This window comes from Thunnus maccoyii, chromosome 3, assembly GCF_910596095.1.
Source record: "Thunnus maccoyii chromosome 3, fThuMac1.1, whole genome shotgun sequence".
Taxonomy (NCBI): domain Eukaryota; kingdom Metazoa; phylum Chordata; class Actinopteri; order Scombriformes; family Scombridae; genus Thunnus; species Thunnus maccoyii.
This window is the reverse complement of record NC_056535.1, coordinates 12,302,656-12,316,792: the sequence shown is the minus strand read 5'-3', so window position 1 is coordinate 12,316,792 and position 14,137 is coordinate 12,302,656. Positions and strand designations below refer to the sequence as shown.

Genomic DNA, 14,137 nt, shown 5'->3' with positions numbered 1-14,137 from the left:
ATTTTATATAATGTTCAGAGACTTTGTAAAACTCATAACGCAGGTTGGGACAAGTTGGGTGAGGATGTTGGAGGGCAGAGTTACATCTCACACAACATCAGGCATCTGGCAAATTAGGTTTTATAACGTTATATAGTCCTCAAGCTAACATGCAATATAATGGTGTTGATTACACTGGGACTGGCTGTACTAACCTTGTTCCCTCCTTTTTCCTCTACTGTTTTCTGTCTGCTACATGTTCTCTCATTCCCTTCTCATTTCTGGCCACACCTTTCTTTTATTTATCTTTACCTCACCTCCCTTCGTTTCTTCCTTATCATACCTGTCTTTTATCTTCTTCCTATTTATCTCTATCACCATCTCTCTCAACCCTGTGCCTTCCTTATACCTTCTACTGTTTCACTTATGCCTCTTCCTCCTTTCTCTCCTAGCCAGCAGATTTGGATGCCTGGGTAAGCAACACTACAATTGCTGGTGCCTCCTTTTTTTTAAAAAAAAAAACAAAAAAACCATCACTTTTTCTTTCTCTCTACCTCTTTCTTTCTCTGTCTCGCTCACTTTCTCTCTTCTCTATTCAAATGTCATGTTTTCATTGTGCATTAAAGCGAGGCTGTGAGTGTGCTGCTGCCACCATTCCACACAACAACACTTTGGGAGGTATTCAGCTAGAAAATTACACATCATCTGTGCTGCTGGCAGAGGTGATTTTACACACAAACATAGATATACACACACAGCCCTTAAGCATCAAACAGCCGCTGTAGAAAGAAAAAGTGCAGTGAGCACAGTATAGGGATTTGCAGATGTGCTATTTGGGGATGCATGAGCCTGTTAAGTTAGGATAAGATTGGATTACAATAAATGTAATGTCAGTCTGTATGTAAGTATGTGTGTCTGCACGCCTGTATCCACTATATCAGCCAGGAGCACAGAAGATCAGTAGATCAGCCAGGGAAGATGCTGTTGCTCCATCTGATCTATATTACAATCACTAATGCACAACTCAGGCACAGCAATCAGTCACCATTACACCATGGCATAACACCTTGTGTATGTGTGTATGTGTGTTTTTTTTTTTTGTTGTTGTTGTTTTTTTCTGGGTGCATGTTTCTATTTCAGTGCTACATAAATCTGTTTGCTCCATTGCTGCTTTTTGCCGCCTCACTCCAAGCCACCTTCATTGTGTTCATGCACCATATCATGTTCATACTGTTGTAACACTGGTTCACTCACTGCCCTTATTGGTTAGAAACAGTGTGTGTCATAAGTGGTCAAGTATATATTGATAATCATATTACTACACATACAATATGTAAATCTCCACCGATCAAATGTGTACATTTAGGAAAGAATTCAACCGTTCTGTTCACACCATGTTCAGCTCACTGCCTTTAAATTCACCTCATTTCAGTTTGACTCAGTTCAAAGCAGTTCATTTTAATACAGTATAGAGTGTGTTCTGAAAATGACACATTTTTGAAAAAATATAAAAACAGACTACTTTATACCGTTATTACTAATACATACTAATTCTAATACATTACCCGGTGTCTGCCTGTGCAAAAAATGATTGAGAAAAAAATGTCATTGTAATATTATGATTGGATGATCTAAAATGAGATGGATAAGTAATGCACAGTGAGTGAAAAGATTACTGGTTGCATGGAGAAAGATCCCTTTAGTTCACTTGTCAGTCAACAACACCAGTGCATTGCATTGCCAGTGCTTGCTATGTCTTAAATTTGGATCATGCACAAGCATCTCTTTTAACTATCCCTTTTTATTTATTTTTTGCTGCTCTGCTACAGCTCTTCGTTATTTTTCTGTCTCTGTTTATGATGTTATTACAATTAATTTTTATCTTAAAGGATTTCCATTTTGTGAAATTGTCTAATGATATGGAAACACTTTGAAGCCTCATACTGTTAAAACAAGGTGGCTCCATCATGAAGATGTTACATTTTCAAGTGAATCTTTGATTAAAACTGAATCTTTTATTAAAAATCCCCAGTGCATGTACATTACTGACTTCAAGCTGAGCTTGCAACTTTTTTCACAGTATTTTTTTGACATCTGCCTTCTATCACTCTCTGCTTGCATGCTGCTTCTCCACGGCCCAAACTATGGGTCTTTCTACAGCCAGTCTGCCATCTTGCTTCCTGTCAAAGCTTGGCTCAGCGGGCATATTAAAGCATTTCACCTCATCCTAACGCCAGCATCGCCATGCCGCCCCTGCTGCCGCTGTGCCAGTCACATACCACCTGACTACTTGTGTAAGTTCTGTTACCTTAGATCGAGGCACTATTAAGTAGCCATTTGTTTGTGTTTTATTTTGTGGTGTACACGTGATGTACTGTTCTTATTATCATGTGTTTTCTGTCAAGCATCAGAGAGTTATGATATATCCATATACCACACAACATGTGTTATATATGGATAAGTTAATGGAAACTGTATAATCATTTTTACCATGGTCATTGAAAATGTCTGTGCCAATAATCTGTTTAAACTGTTTTATGTTTTATTTGCTTACAGCTGCAGAAAAGATGTATCTGATGTCACCTGGAGCTTAACTTGCATTTCTTACTAAATACTTTGGAAGTATATATATTTTACATTAGTGGAAGTGCATCAGCTGATACCTCATTTACATCTCAGTAGTGGAAGCCTGTAACTGCTATGGCAAAGACAAGTGTCATCTGAAATGTAGGCAGGTGCCTCCCAATACGAATCAACTGAAGTATGATTAATAGTCAAGTAGTCATATGTATGTTGTCAAGTACAGTGATGTGATATGATCTTTTTTGTTATCTGGGTTTATTTTTTTTGTGAGTGGTGGTTACTTTTTACTGGAATATGAGGCGGAAAATTGATTCAATTATATTTTATATCATTGGTGACATCTATCTTCAAAATCTTGTAATTTCAGCTATATTTCTCAGTATATTAGAAACCACTTTAATAGTCATGTTTCTGGAGTCTGTTGGGCAGGTTGCCTTGTTTCTTCTGCCCTCAGCATTTAGTTCTGGTGTTTGTCCCATGTGCGCAATATGCCCATAAGCAAGGGAAGTGAATGTATTGTCTCAGCCTAGCATTTTTAGTGTCATTTTACCCACATAGTAATTATGTAGATATAGAAAACTGTCAAATGAAGAATTGTGGTTATTACCGGCATTGATTTTCTTCTCTTCCTTATTTTCCAGGCATTCAGAGTATTTACACAAGCCTGCACAGGCTATATTAGTGTAGTAAATTGTCATGTGGTAATATAACGAAACTATACCACATCTGTATTTTCTTCTGCCATTTTTTGAATTAAAAATGCAGTGTTTTTAATTTTTTTGTCTTCTTTTTTGTCCTATTCTCTGTGTCTTCCTCAGGCCAGACAACTGGAGATGAAAGAAAAAGAGCTGGTCAGCATTTCCAGCTTCTATAAAGATCAGCTTGAAACACTGGAGAAGAAGGTAAGGACAATTTTGCTGTCTTACAAACATGCACACCATCAAAAAGAAATAGCCAGAACTCACTCTGAAAAAAATAAACATGTCTCCCCTAAATCAGTCACAAGTTTTAGAAAATGGGGGTGTAGAGAGCAAGATGCTAGCTCTTTGAAATTTTGACATGTATAACAGGAGACCTCACTAATGAGATTAAAAACATCCTGTAGGCTTTCACTGAAAAGAAGCCTTCACACATCAGGAATATCAAAACAAGTCTTAAAGTGACATATTACTCACCCTCCTTGGAGAGTAAAATCTCATTGTGACACAAGACACTCTTCCCTTTCCTGGAAATGTCAAGCCACATACCAGTGTCAAAATGTAAATGTAATGCAATTGAAAGTTTCTGCAGGCAGATGAGAGTCACGACTTACTGTTGATGGACCAGCACTCAAGAGAGGTTTCACAGCGCTGTCTCTCTGAGAGAGCTTCAATTGCCTAATCAAATGTACTGTGCTTCATCACTATGTCCTTTTGCCAGAAACCCTGCGGTCGTTTCACCAAATAGAAAAAAATAAAAGCGGTTTGTTGGGTGCTTTTAAGAAATTATGACCTGTGTTTCCTCCACCTGAGTGCTAATGCATCGTTGATATTTTGCACCCTGTAAAAACCACAAGCACAGTGGTTTGATAAACGTTGCATGCTTTTTACTGAGTAAACTTGGGCAGATTTGTTAAAAGATTTGTGAGGAGCAAGGTTGCAACTGGTGTATGATTTTAGTGCAGGAAAAAAAGTGCTTTACACTCTTTTAGATAGATAGAGACTAGAAGAAAGGACACAGCAAGAGGCAGGAGGGCAAAATTACAGTGCAAGTGAAGTAAATAAAAGAAGGAAACCACAGAAGGACACTGAAAAATGACGAACAAAGAATGTGAGATGCAGAGAAAAGCAAATATATTCATTTTCTTTTAGGATACATTGACATTAACTAAAAAGCATTCACTCATTCCTCTTTCTCATGCAGGTATGCACACACACACATACACTCTCAAATACTTTTCCCCATACCTTAGTCCGTCCTCTGTATCTCCTCACACCCTCAACTCTCTCTGCAGTATTCTGTAGACACTCTTTGGGACTTGACTCCCCCTCCACCCTGCTCCCCGTCTCTCCCTCCCTCAAGCAGGGCCCATCAGGCAGACAGGGGACCTTATCTAGTCCCTGGCACTCGCCTCCTTTAGGCCTCTGAGAAAACCTTTTACATAGCCAAGTTAAATGGAAGGGCCCCTGCATACCGTGCGGCAAGCAGCACACGCTGCAATGCTTGACGGAAGAGACTGATTGGCAGAAGAGTGGAGGATGCTCTATCTTTCTCCGCTCGCCGCCGCAGTCCCTTTTTCTATCGCTTTTTTTCACCCCTCACTTGCTCGCAGCTGACCTGCATGCGGATGAGGAAGTGAGAAAGAGGGGGACTGAGAGCGAGAGATAAAGAGGCTATATGGACTGTGCATTAAACAGCCAGTCTATCCTGAGCCGGTGTCCATCTCCCTCCTTCTCTTCCTTCATTTTCCAATCTAGCACTCTATTCATCCAGGCCCCCTTTCATGCCCTCGCTCCCTTTCCCTCGCTATCTTTATTCCTTTCACTCTCTCACACGTGGCAAATTCCAGTTGGGCTGAAAAAAAATGGCCACTTAAAAGTTGAATTACGATGTACTGACACAGGTCACTTACATAAATGCAAAACACGAGTTGAAACAGTAATACGTCTCGCTTTAAACATAAATTATGATCCAGGCGTGTTTCCAGTAATACTAGCTATAGTTCAGCATAGGCACATTACTGTCAAGTCCTCCCTCACCATCAGTATTGTATCAGATTGTGTTAGTGCAAAGCAGGAATACAAAGGTGATGAATGTCGTTGTCTCAGTGTGAATACCAGCCTGTGCGTTTATTCTTGGGATATATTCAGAAGCCGGAGCTTTTTCATAGAACTGTATTGATTTCTGTTGAAGAAACACATACACACACACACACACACACACACACACACACACACGCACACACACAGAATGTACACTCAATTGTGCTGTTTGGATGTCTTGATGATCTGAAGCAGATTTAAGCCAAAGGTAAGAGCAGCAAGATTAGAAGAGGAATTCACTGGTAATTGGTGTGTGATCTTCCCCTGAATCAACATTTTACTGTGGCTTAGCAGCAGCTCCTTCTAATAGGCTAGTGTGTGTCTATGTTTGTGTGTGTGTGTGTGTGTGTGTGTGAATGATTACCTGTATGAAAACAGACGCAAACACTCTCTGGTGTCCAGTTTGCCTAAGGGATGAATGACGATAACAGACTATTGTGTTTGTCTAAAGGCTGTGGATTCTGTTTGAGTCCACTACTGACACAGAGAAAACAGTGTGTGTGTATGTGTGTGTTTATTGTGACAGTGCTTGTGTGCACTCTATACTTCAGAAATAATTGTGATAGAGTGGCCAGTGCACTGCGCAACTTTGAATTCCCCATCCTCTACACAGAAGTTCACACACTTAAAGACAACCCAAAACTGAAACACCCACCCCCCAAACATAACACCGCATCCTGTACTTCTCCTCTCTCCCCCAATCCTCTTCTCTCTCGTTTATTTGTGGATGCCTTCCTAATCTCTTCTCAGAGTACAGGTGGAGTATATCTGTCTTCCTGTGGCAACATACCCTGTGACTCTGTAAACAAGTCTCAGTTTAAAATTCACCTCTTTTAATCCCCTCTTCCCCCCCTTTGTCGACTGCTGCCTCGGAAAAAAAAATAATTAATCCGCCTTCGTCCAAGCGTGGAGCGTGAAACAACCCCTCCCTCCAAATCCTGACATCAGCCCATCTCAATCCACAGCTGCTGGAGGGTGTTCAGACGACTGTGCATGCAAGGATCATCTGAACACAACCGTTCACGTGCAAATACAGATTTAGTCACACACCTGCATGTATGCAAGCTTACACACACACGGCACATGTGCACCCACGCTAATCCCCTCCATGAGCCTCTCCAACACCCCCAAAACCTTGCTTTCCCCCACTGAGGGTTATCATCCCCCCTTTCTGTCTCTCCACATTGGGCTTTTGTCCCCACGGATGCAAATGACTGGGAAGAGCTCGGAGTGTGTGTGCCAGTGATAGTGCTGCCACTTCTCTGGTGTCAAGAGAGCCGAGCAGAGGCTGTTGGTTGGGGTCTGTTCTGTCAATACACACAAAAAACATGTTGATACACACAAACACAACACATAACCTCCCAGTCCCCCAAATATTTCAAATGGATGATAGTAATTTGATTTATAATGTTGGACTCAATTCATGGCAGAGAGGAAATTTTTGAATATGTGGACACCCTTTCTCATTCAAGTGAATGGGAAGGTGTGTCCAAACTTTTGATTGGTAGTGTATAGGAGTTTCTAAATAAGAAATGGACGTGTTGCCAACATTTTATTTTCTCAAATTATCTACTTTAGGCAATGTTTTTACTTAAGTGGAAACTGTTAGTTCCAGAGCATCGGTTGTTATTTTAATTGTGTTACTTGTACATGTTTTTTGTCTTCCCGTTTTCAGGCAAACAATGTCCCAGGTACTGCATACTGTCCTGTTGCTAAATTTCTCATGGCCTGTTGTAGAGGGCAGACTGCCAGAAGGAGTGGGAAGCAGGAACTGGAGGAGATCCCTCACTGGCTTCCCACCCTACAAAATGATTTCATTTATTTGTCTTCTTCCAAACAGGAAGTATTGTATTAACTTCTGCCTGACCCCGCCAAGTATCCAATATAGACCTTTGACAGAATCATCAGTGAGAAGTTCACTTCAGCTTTAAATCATCTGCTTGCTGCTTCACTTTCTGGTGCCCTGCTCTCTATGTCCTGGATAATCTGAGGCACCCGTGGGTTTAAGCCCCGGTGGAGTCTTTTTTATCTTGGCTCGACACTGGATGTCCCACAAGGCAACCACAGACTTTCATGTTTCAGCTCAGCTTTCCTCTGTTGAGTGTACCCACTGAGCCCTTGACCTGAGGCTAAAGGCTAAGTTGCTAACATCTGGCCAACTTCTTACCATATATTCCCAGGGAGCCATCCAAAGTATTAGTTAACTCTCAACCAAGAAGAAATGAGACTTGCTGTCTTTTTAATGTGCATCAATCCAGGGCTTGGTTTCTAGCACTGTCAAATGAAGGTATTTATTGGTAATGTTTAATCCGTAGTAGATTAATAAAACATCTGAGCAGCTGCTCAGAGGTCTGGAGCTGTTTTTTATTCCAAAGGTAGATGGAGTTTGGGATGAAGTGAATTTAAGCCAGTAAGGCTTGAGATGAATGAAGTATGAAGTATACTTTACTTACAGTCTTTGTAGCTGGAGTCTTTACCCTCCCGCTGTTGAGGTGTGGTATTTAAACCTAGTCCACACATTGCCAGTGGGGAGATGTAGTGGCAGCAGGAGTCTAATCCTGAGTCCTGTCCAGGATAATCCAATATGGCAACATAACTGGCAAGGATAAAGTCTTACACCTAGGGATGTTTGGCATTTTCACATAGTGAATTGCCATAACAGGATGCACCTGGTCAGCCAGCACAGAACATAAACTATGAGATACAAAAGGTAAACTGTACCTGCATCTGAACACATTTACAGTATTACACTATTCTTCTGTATATCATGTGTAGCCTGGTCCCAGATCTCTAAATCTCTGCTCATGTTTTCAGTTTTGTTTTTTGTTTTTTTCACAATTCCAATAGGTCTGGTGTTGTGCTCACTGATGTCTCTTTCCCCTATTGGAAAAACAACTGAGCCAATCAGAGCTTTGTAGGCACGGATTACGCATTGGGACGTGATTGTCCTGTGCCAGAGCCAGAGAAATGGTGACAAGCTTGGACGATATTGACAGTTATACAGGTTGTTGGCGACTTTCGGAAATAACAACCCTTAAATCGGCGTATTTCTTCTATCACCTGTTATTGCTTCTGTGACTACTGACAACATGAACATGAATAAGCTGTTTTAAAAAAATGGATGGATAGATGGGATATCCTCACAAAGGAGTTTGTACTGAACGTAGTCTTTGATGTCATATTTTCAGTCCTCCTCCTTCCTAGTAGACTTGTGACTTTTATAGTGCTGTCTTTTCTTTAAAGAACAGGAAAGGAAAGGATAGAGGGGCAGATTATTACATTGTAGTGAACACTAGCAGATAGGATTAAGTGAAAGATGCCTACGACATTACTTGAGTCTTCTCCAACACCACACATTCAGATCAGGAGAAGCATGTCTGCGGATCAGTGTGAAATAATGAGATATGAAAATGACTAGGGGGCACTAGAGGAGTAGAGGGCTAGGGATTGTGGAGGAGGTTTGTGTTTGATCCCATCTCTTTCCCTGCTCAGTCACTTCAATTATCTTCCTCTCCTATCACCCCCATCTATTGGGAATATAGGGAATAATTAAGTAAAAGCACGAAGGCTGCGGCTATTGGTTTAAAACGGTGATTACTGCGCATTGAATGTGAATGAGAGGGTGACGAGAGAGATTTGCTTTGTGTTTGGGGCATTCTAGATAAACTGTATTTCATATGTTTTGACACAAAGCCTGTTCATCTCAGAGCGGATGACTTTAAACATATACTCAGTACTGTAGCTGGAAATACTGCAGAGTGCATAACTTATTGTATTGTATTGTCTTGTTCATGCTCACATTAAAAATTTAAAACATATGGTTGGAAAACTACCTGTACCACAGTGCAGTGTAGTTAACACTGTGACCATGGATTACTTCAGCAGAGGTGTGCTGTATATGACCTTGCCCTCTAGGCACGGGCTCCATCTGTGCTGTAATTGCTGTTTAAATGCCACTTTTCCTCGCATGAAATAAAACATTATGGAGTATCAACAGGCCATCAGCATTCAGATTTGTAAGCAGCGCTGAAAATTCAAAGGTCGCTAATTTAAGGAATGTGACATTTCAGATTGTGCTATATGCATTTTGCTTATCATTGTTGGCTTATTAGCACTTGAATTGAAGCTTAAAGAAATATAGCTGTGGTTATATTATGTGGATATGTAAATTATTACACTCCAATCCATCGGACTTGATGTGAGGACTTTGACATATTCAGTGTTTTTTATGGTTTGTAATAATGTGATCTGAAAATTGAATAATGTTAAAGCTGCGCAACAAGTTGTCACATCAGTAAAGGCAGCATATGTCTCAGCAACCCACTGTCTGAGAACATTTCAAAATATAAAGTGAAGTGAATATGATTTGATTGTCACCTTTCTTTGTCTCTGTCTCTTTCCTTCAGAACCTTGACAATTACAAGCAGATGGCTGAACAGTACGACGAGGCAGCCACCAAAGCTGAGGCTCACATCCGGTAAATACTGTGAATTAGCCTTACAACAACATTTTTAAGATCCAGTATACTCATCACATTGTTGCTCCTTTACTGCCTCAGTAGTGTTATGTCTTCATTGTACAAGCCTATCACAGACAACTCTTGTAAATAATCTATTAGTGCAGAACCATTAGTCTTCAGGTCATTCTCACCCATAAAGATTATATTGATGTCTAGACAACAGTTGTCAGAGACCTGAGTGTGAAGGCTGTTTGCAATGTTCGTTTGCTGTTAATATGAACTCAACACCTCCTGCAGCTGCCTGACTGTCAAAACATTGTTTTCCACACATAGTGTTGCGGCTGGGCGATAATTCACTGTTATCACTTATCATCTCCCATATAATATTTGATAATTTTTTTCTCGTTAGAGGAATGATAATAAGTTTAATCCTACTGCAATTTGTTGCAGCATGAAAATTTAAATACATGAGAATATTTACATTTATTTAAAATGTAATATTTAGATCTACTGAAACACAAGAACTGCATCTAAAAACATTAGAACAACCAAATAGATAAAGTATCTACCACACTCATCCATCAGCTTATTGAGTCTTAGTTTCTTTTCTCTTTTCTCTGTCATTAGCCAGGTTTCCATCAAAATGTAGCAAAAGTTTTAATAAATTTTGATTTGACAAAATTTGATTGCCATTCATTTTTTATAACAATACTCCTCAGTACTATCAGTCTGGTAGCAAGTAATAGCTTGGCATGAAATTACCAACAGACTTGGCCTTTTAAATAGTTTAGCAGATCAGAAAGTGGCCCTCAGTCTGCGGGTAGGAAAACAGAAACAGCATCGACGTCACAGGAAGCAGAGGGGAGGGTCTCCTCTGGGATGGCAGAGTTCAGAACTCACCTGCTGTCAAAAAGCATGTCAGTTTCATTCAACACTGAACTGATGCCTCACTGGCACTGTCAGAGTCTGTGGACGCTGCCAATTTACACCCTGTTGTAACACCCATTCTCACCCCTTTTTGGAAGGAAAAAGAGCCAAAGACCTCGGTGAATCCAATTTAGTCAGAGAGCAATTCATTTTCCCTTTTCCCGCGTACACGGCAATGATTATTGTAAAACTGGTGATAGATGGCTAATTAACTCTGATCTTTTTCCAACTGTTATTTTCACATGCTCATTCCTCACCTTTTGGTTTCATTAACACATAAAGCCCCCACTCTTATGTCGTACTGTACACCATTAAAACGTGGACTCAAGTGAAAATTAAACATCTTCATGACAAAACCTGTATGGATCATAATGTAGGAGCCACCTATTTCCATCCTACTGCCAGCAGTGTGAAATGTATCCAAATATCATGAGCTCCAACTGGAACGCAGCAAAACACAGCCCTGAGAAATGAGGAAATCCTCCCTACAGAACAGTAATAATTTTAGTTGTACGTTTTTTAATTTATATTTTAATAACAATATCTGAAAAGATAAATTGTAACTGAAGAAATAGTAACTGTTAATTTGAACACAGTTTTTTCCCTCTACTTTGCTTGCAGTTTGTGCTACAACTACAGATTATACACATGTAGTTGATCAGTCTTTCCATTGGATGATGAAGGTAGAGTAAATTTGTGGCTCAGTTCATTATGTGGTAATTGGATTCTCAACAATTGTCATTTTGTAACATGGTGGGAAATGATACTGTGTCAATTTACATTTTTGCTGCATTAGTTTGTTATTTTGCATGGTGGGGCTGAGTGAGTTAAGGTGTCATACCATGAAAAGGAAACCTTCAAATCTGGACTGTCAGCATCCCTCTCTCTGTAATTTTAACTGTCAAATAAAGGCACAATGTAACACATAGCGGTCCTAAACAAAAATACACAGTATGAATGTTATTATTATTGTGTCGTCAGCAGTGTCGTGTTGTGGAGTGTAGGGTACGTAGTGTAGTAGCACACAGTGTAGTGCATTCCTTGAAACTGTGAGAGAAAAAATAGGTACTTGGTTTTTTTTGCCAGTTTTGCACTCTATGGTGGTCAGTGACCTCATCCACGACACTACCATCTTCATGCACCTGGCTGGTCCATTGAATTCAACAGCATACAATTCAAGTCCAAAATTTTGTCCAAATGATTACATTAGCAAGGATTTGCTATTGTCCATAGCTGCATGGAAGAGGTTAGAAGATCAATTCAGCACAAGTTTGCCGAAGGAAGAGCATTTTGTCCTGCCTACAATGTGTTGCTCATTATTTCTCAGTGCTCACACACACACACACTCACTTGCACGCACATAAACGTTCACTCCCGATTTTCCCTTTCTATCTCTGCCACACATACAGGCACACTTTGTATTCAGGCAGCCATGTGCTCATCATGTTCTGTCAGCATTTGGGCAGCGTTTCATTGTGCTGTGGTCACGCTGTCATTTCACACTACACTGACCACCCAGTAATTATTCTATTTACCCACTGCTGATGGGAGGGGGAGCAGTAGGGGGGCTGCAGAACAGTCCAACACATTATGTAGCTACAGTATGTCTTTTTCTTCTGTCTTTGTATCTCTCTGTCTCCAATTCTTCTTCTAAATCTGCCTCTCATTGCCTCATTTTCCTAATTTTAACTTTCTTTTTCTATGTCACTCTCTTAATTCTGTCTTTTCTTATTGGCTTCTATAATCTTAGAGCTTCTGTCTTCTGTTTCAGTGGAATTGTTTTGGTTGATTTGGTTGCACTGTAATGTTACACCTGACCTACACATCTGTACATAAATGACTATGCAAGTCAACATATTGGCTGATTATGGAGAGAGAATTGGGAGAGATTTTTATATGTAAAAAGACCAGACCAGGGCACATCATGAATTGATGGAGAAGGTGACGTGTCTACTAACCAGCACTAGGGTTTAAATTTTCAAAAAGGCATGTTTGGTAGCTTGTGAAGGGAGTGTAAGAGAACAGCTTTACCCTATAACCCTATTTGAGCAGACGCCTATCAACTATAGTGCTCTGGATTAGTTGTACACCACCAATACATGTTTAAATTCCTTTTAGCCATTTCCAGTTGTCTATAGACAGTTACAGTAACTCCACTTTGGCTGTTTCCTAGCTGTGACTTCAGGACCAGCCCCAAATAGCTTGAGTGAAAAAGTTTAAGCTGAAAGCTGCCTGAGAAGGATACTTTGTTAATCGCAGGGCACCAAGGTGGAATGCAACTGGGATATTACCTCTTTTTCCTACATCGGGCAGGTCACACTCTCTAAAACATTATCCTTGAGTGGAGACATAGTGAGTGGTAAAACGTTATCTTGTACCATTTGCTACTTGCCTTGCTCAAGTACATGAGGCATTTTAGAGGTGTTCATCCATTAGCTTTGCCTTGGGGTATCAGATTACCCATATTCCCCAAAAATGTCACACCTAAGAGACCCACAACATTACAGCTTAGCTTACTTTAAGATCTAAAAATCCATTAATCCTCTTAAAAAAAAAAACCTTGTTACCCTCAAAGTGTTAGCAAAGACAGAACCTAAGTGAACCTCAGGTGGATGTCTGTGTGAGGATTCACCATGAAGTAACTGCTGACAGTTTGTAGTTACAAGCCTACTTTCATGTGGGTTTGTTATATCCTCTTTATTCTGTACAGTATATGTGTCTGTTCTTGTGTGTATGTGTGTAGCGTGTCCAATTAGTGACACAGGCAGGTAAGTTTACTGTAAGGATCTCTGTGCCACCCACCCAAAGTAGTAGACAGCTAGTCATTACTAGACACAGGGCCTGTGTGCACTGTGGTCCAACAAAGATTTACCATTAAGATAGAAGGCTGCAGTCACTTACTGTACACACTCTGTCTCTTTGACTGCCTCGGGAATTCTGTGTAGTGTATATATATATATATATATATATATATATATATATATATATATATATATATATATATAAAGAAACACATACTCACACAAACACTCCTGTGAAAGATTACAATCACAGGAAGGTCAGATTTAATGGTCTGTGCTGTTTTAGATAGGTGAGGAGTTAGACAAGTCTGTCCTAACAATTCTGATTCATTCATCCACAAGCCTAAATTCACCACAGCACTGGTCACTGTGTTGTCTTTTTCACTGCTGCATTAAAAAGCAGATTTTCATCAGGCCATTGCCTTTATGTTGATGTAAATAATAATCATATTTAGTCTATGTCCTATTACAGGAAAAATACACAATTTTATTGAAGCTGGTTTAGAAACTAGAGGTCTTCAAGGGCCCATTGTGGTCCCAGTAACAGAGACAAGACCTACAACTGGAGTTAGGTCTGGTCCAAAAAT

General features: G+C 40.0%; 1 protein-coding gene across 2 annotated transcripts in view; it reads left to right on the top strand.

The window, feature by feature from the left end:
- LOC121893967 (MICOS complex subunit mic25a-like) overlaps positions 1–14,137 on the top strand; it is a 78,719-nt gene that overhangs the window by 23,304 nt on the left and 41,278 nt on the right. The window contains exons 5-7 of one of the 2 annotated variants that reach the window (XM_042406203.1): positions 2,144–2,273; positions 3,381–3,464; positions 9,770–9,840. In XM_042406203.1, coding sequence (XP_042262137.1) covers positions 2,144–2,273; positions 3,381–3,436 — 186 coding nt within the window. In that variant the 3' untranslated portion in view covers positions 3,437–3,464; positions 9,770–9,840. Of the gene's footprint in view, positions 1–2,143; positions 2,274–3,380; positions 3,465–9,769; positions 9,841–14,137 lie in introns of those variants that run through there. The other variant, XM_042406202.1, reaches the window with a different exon arrangement.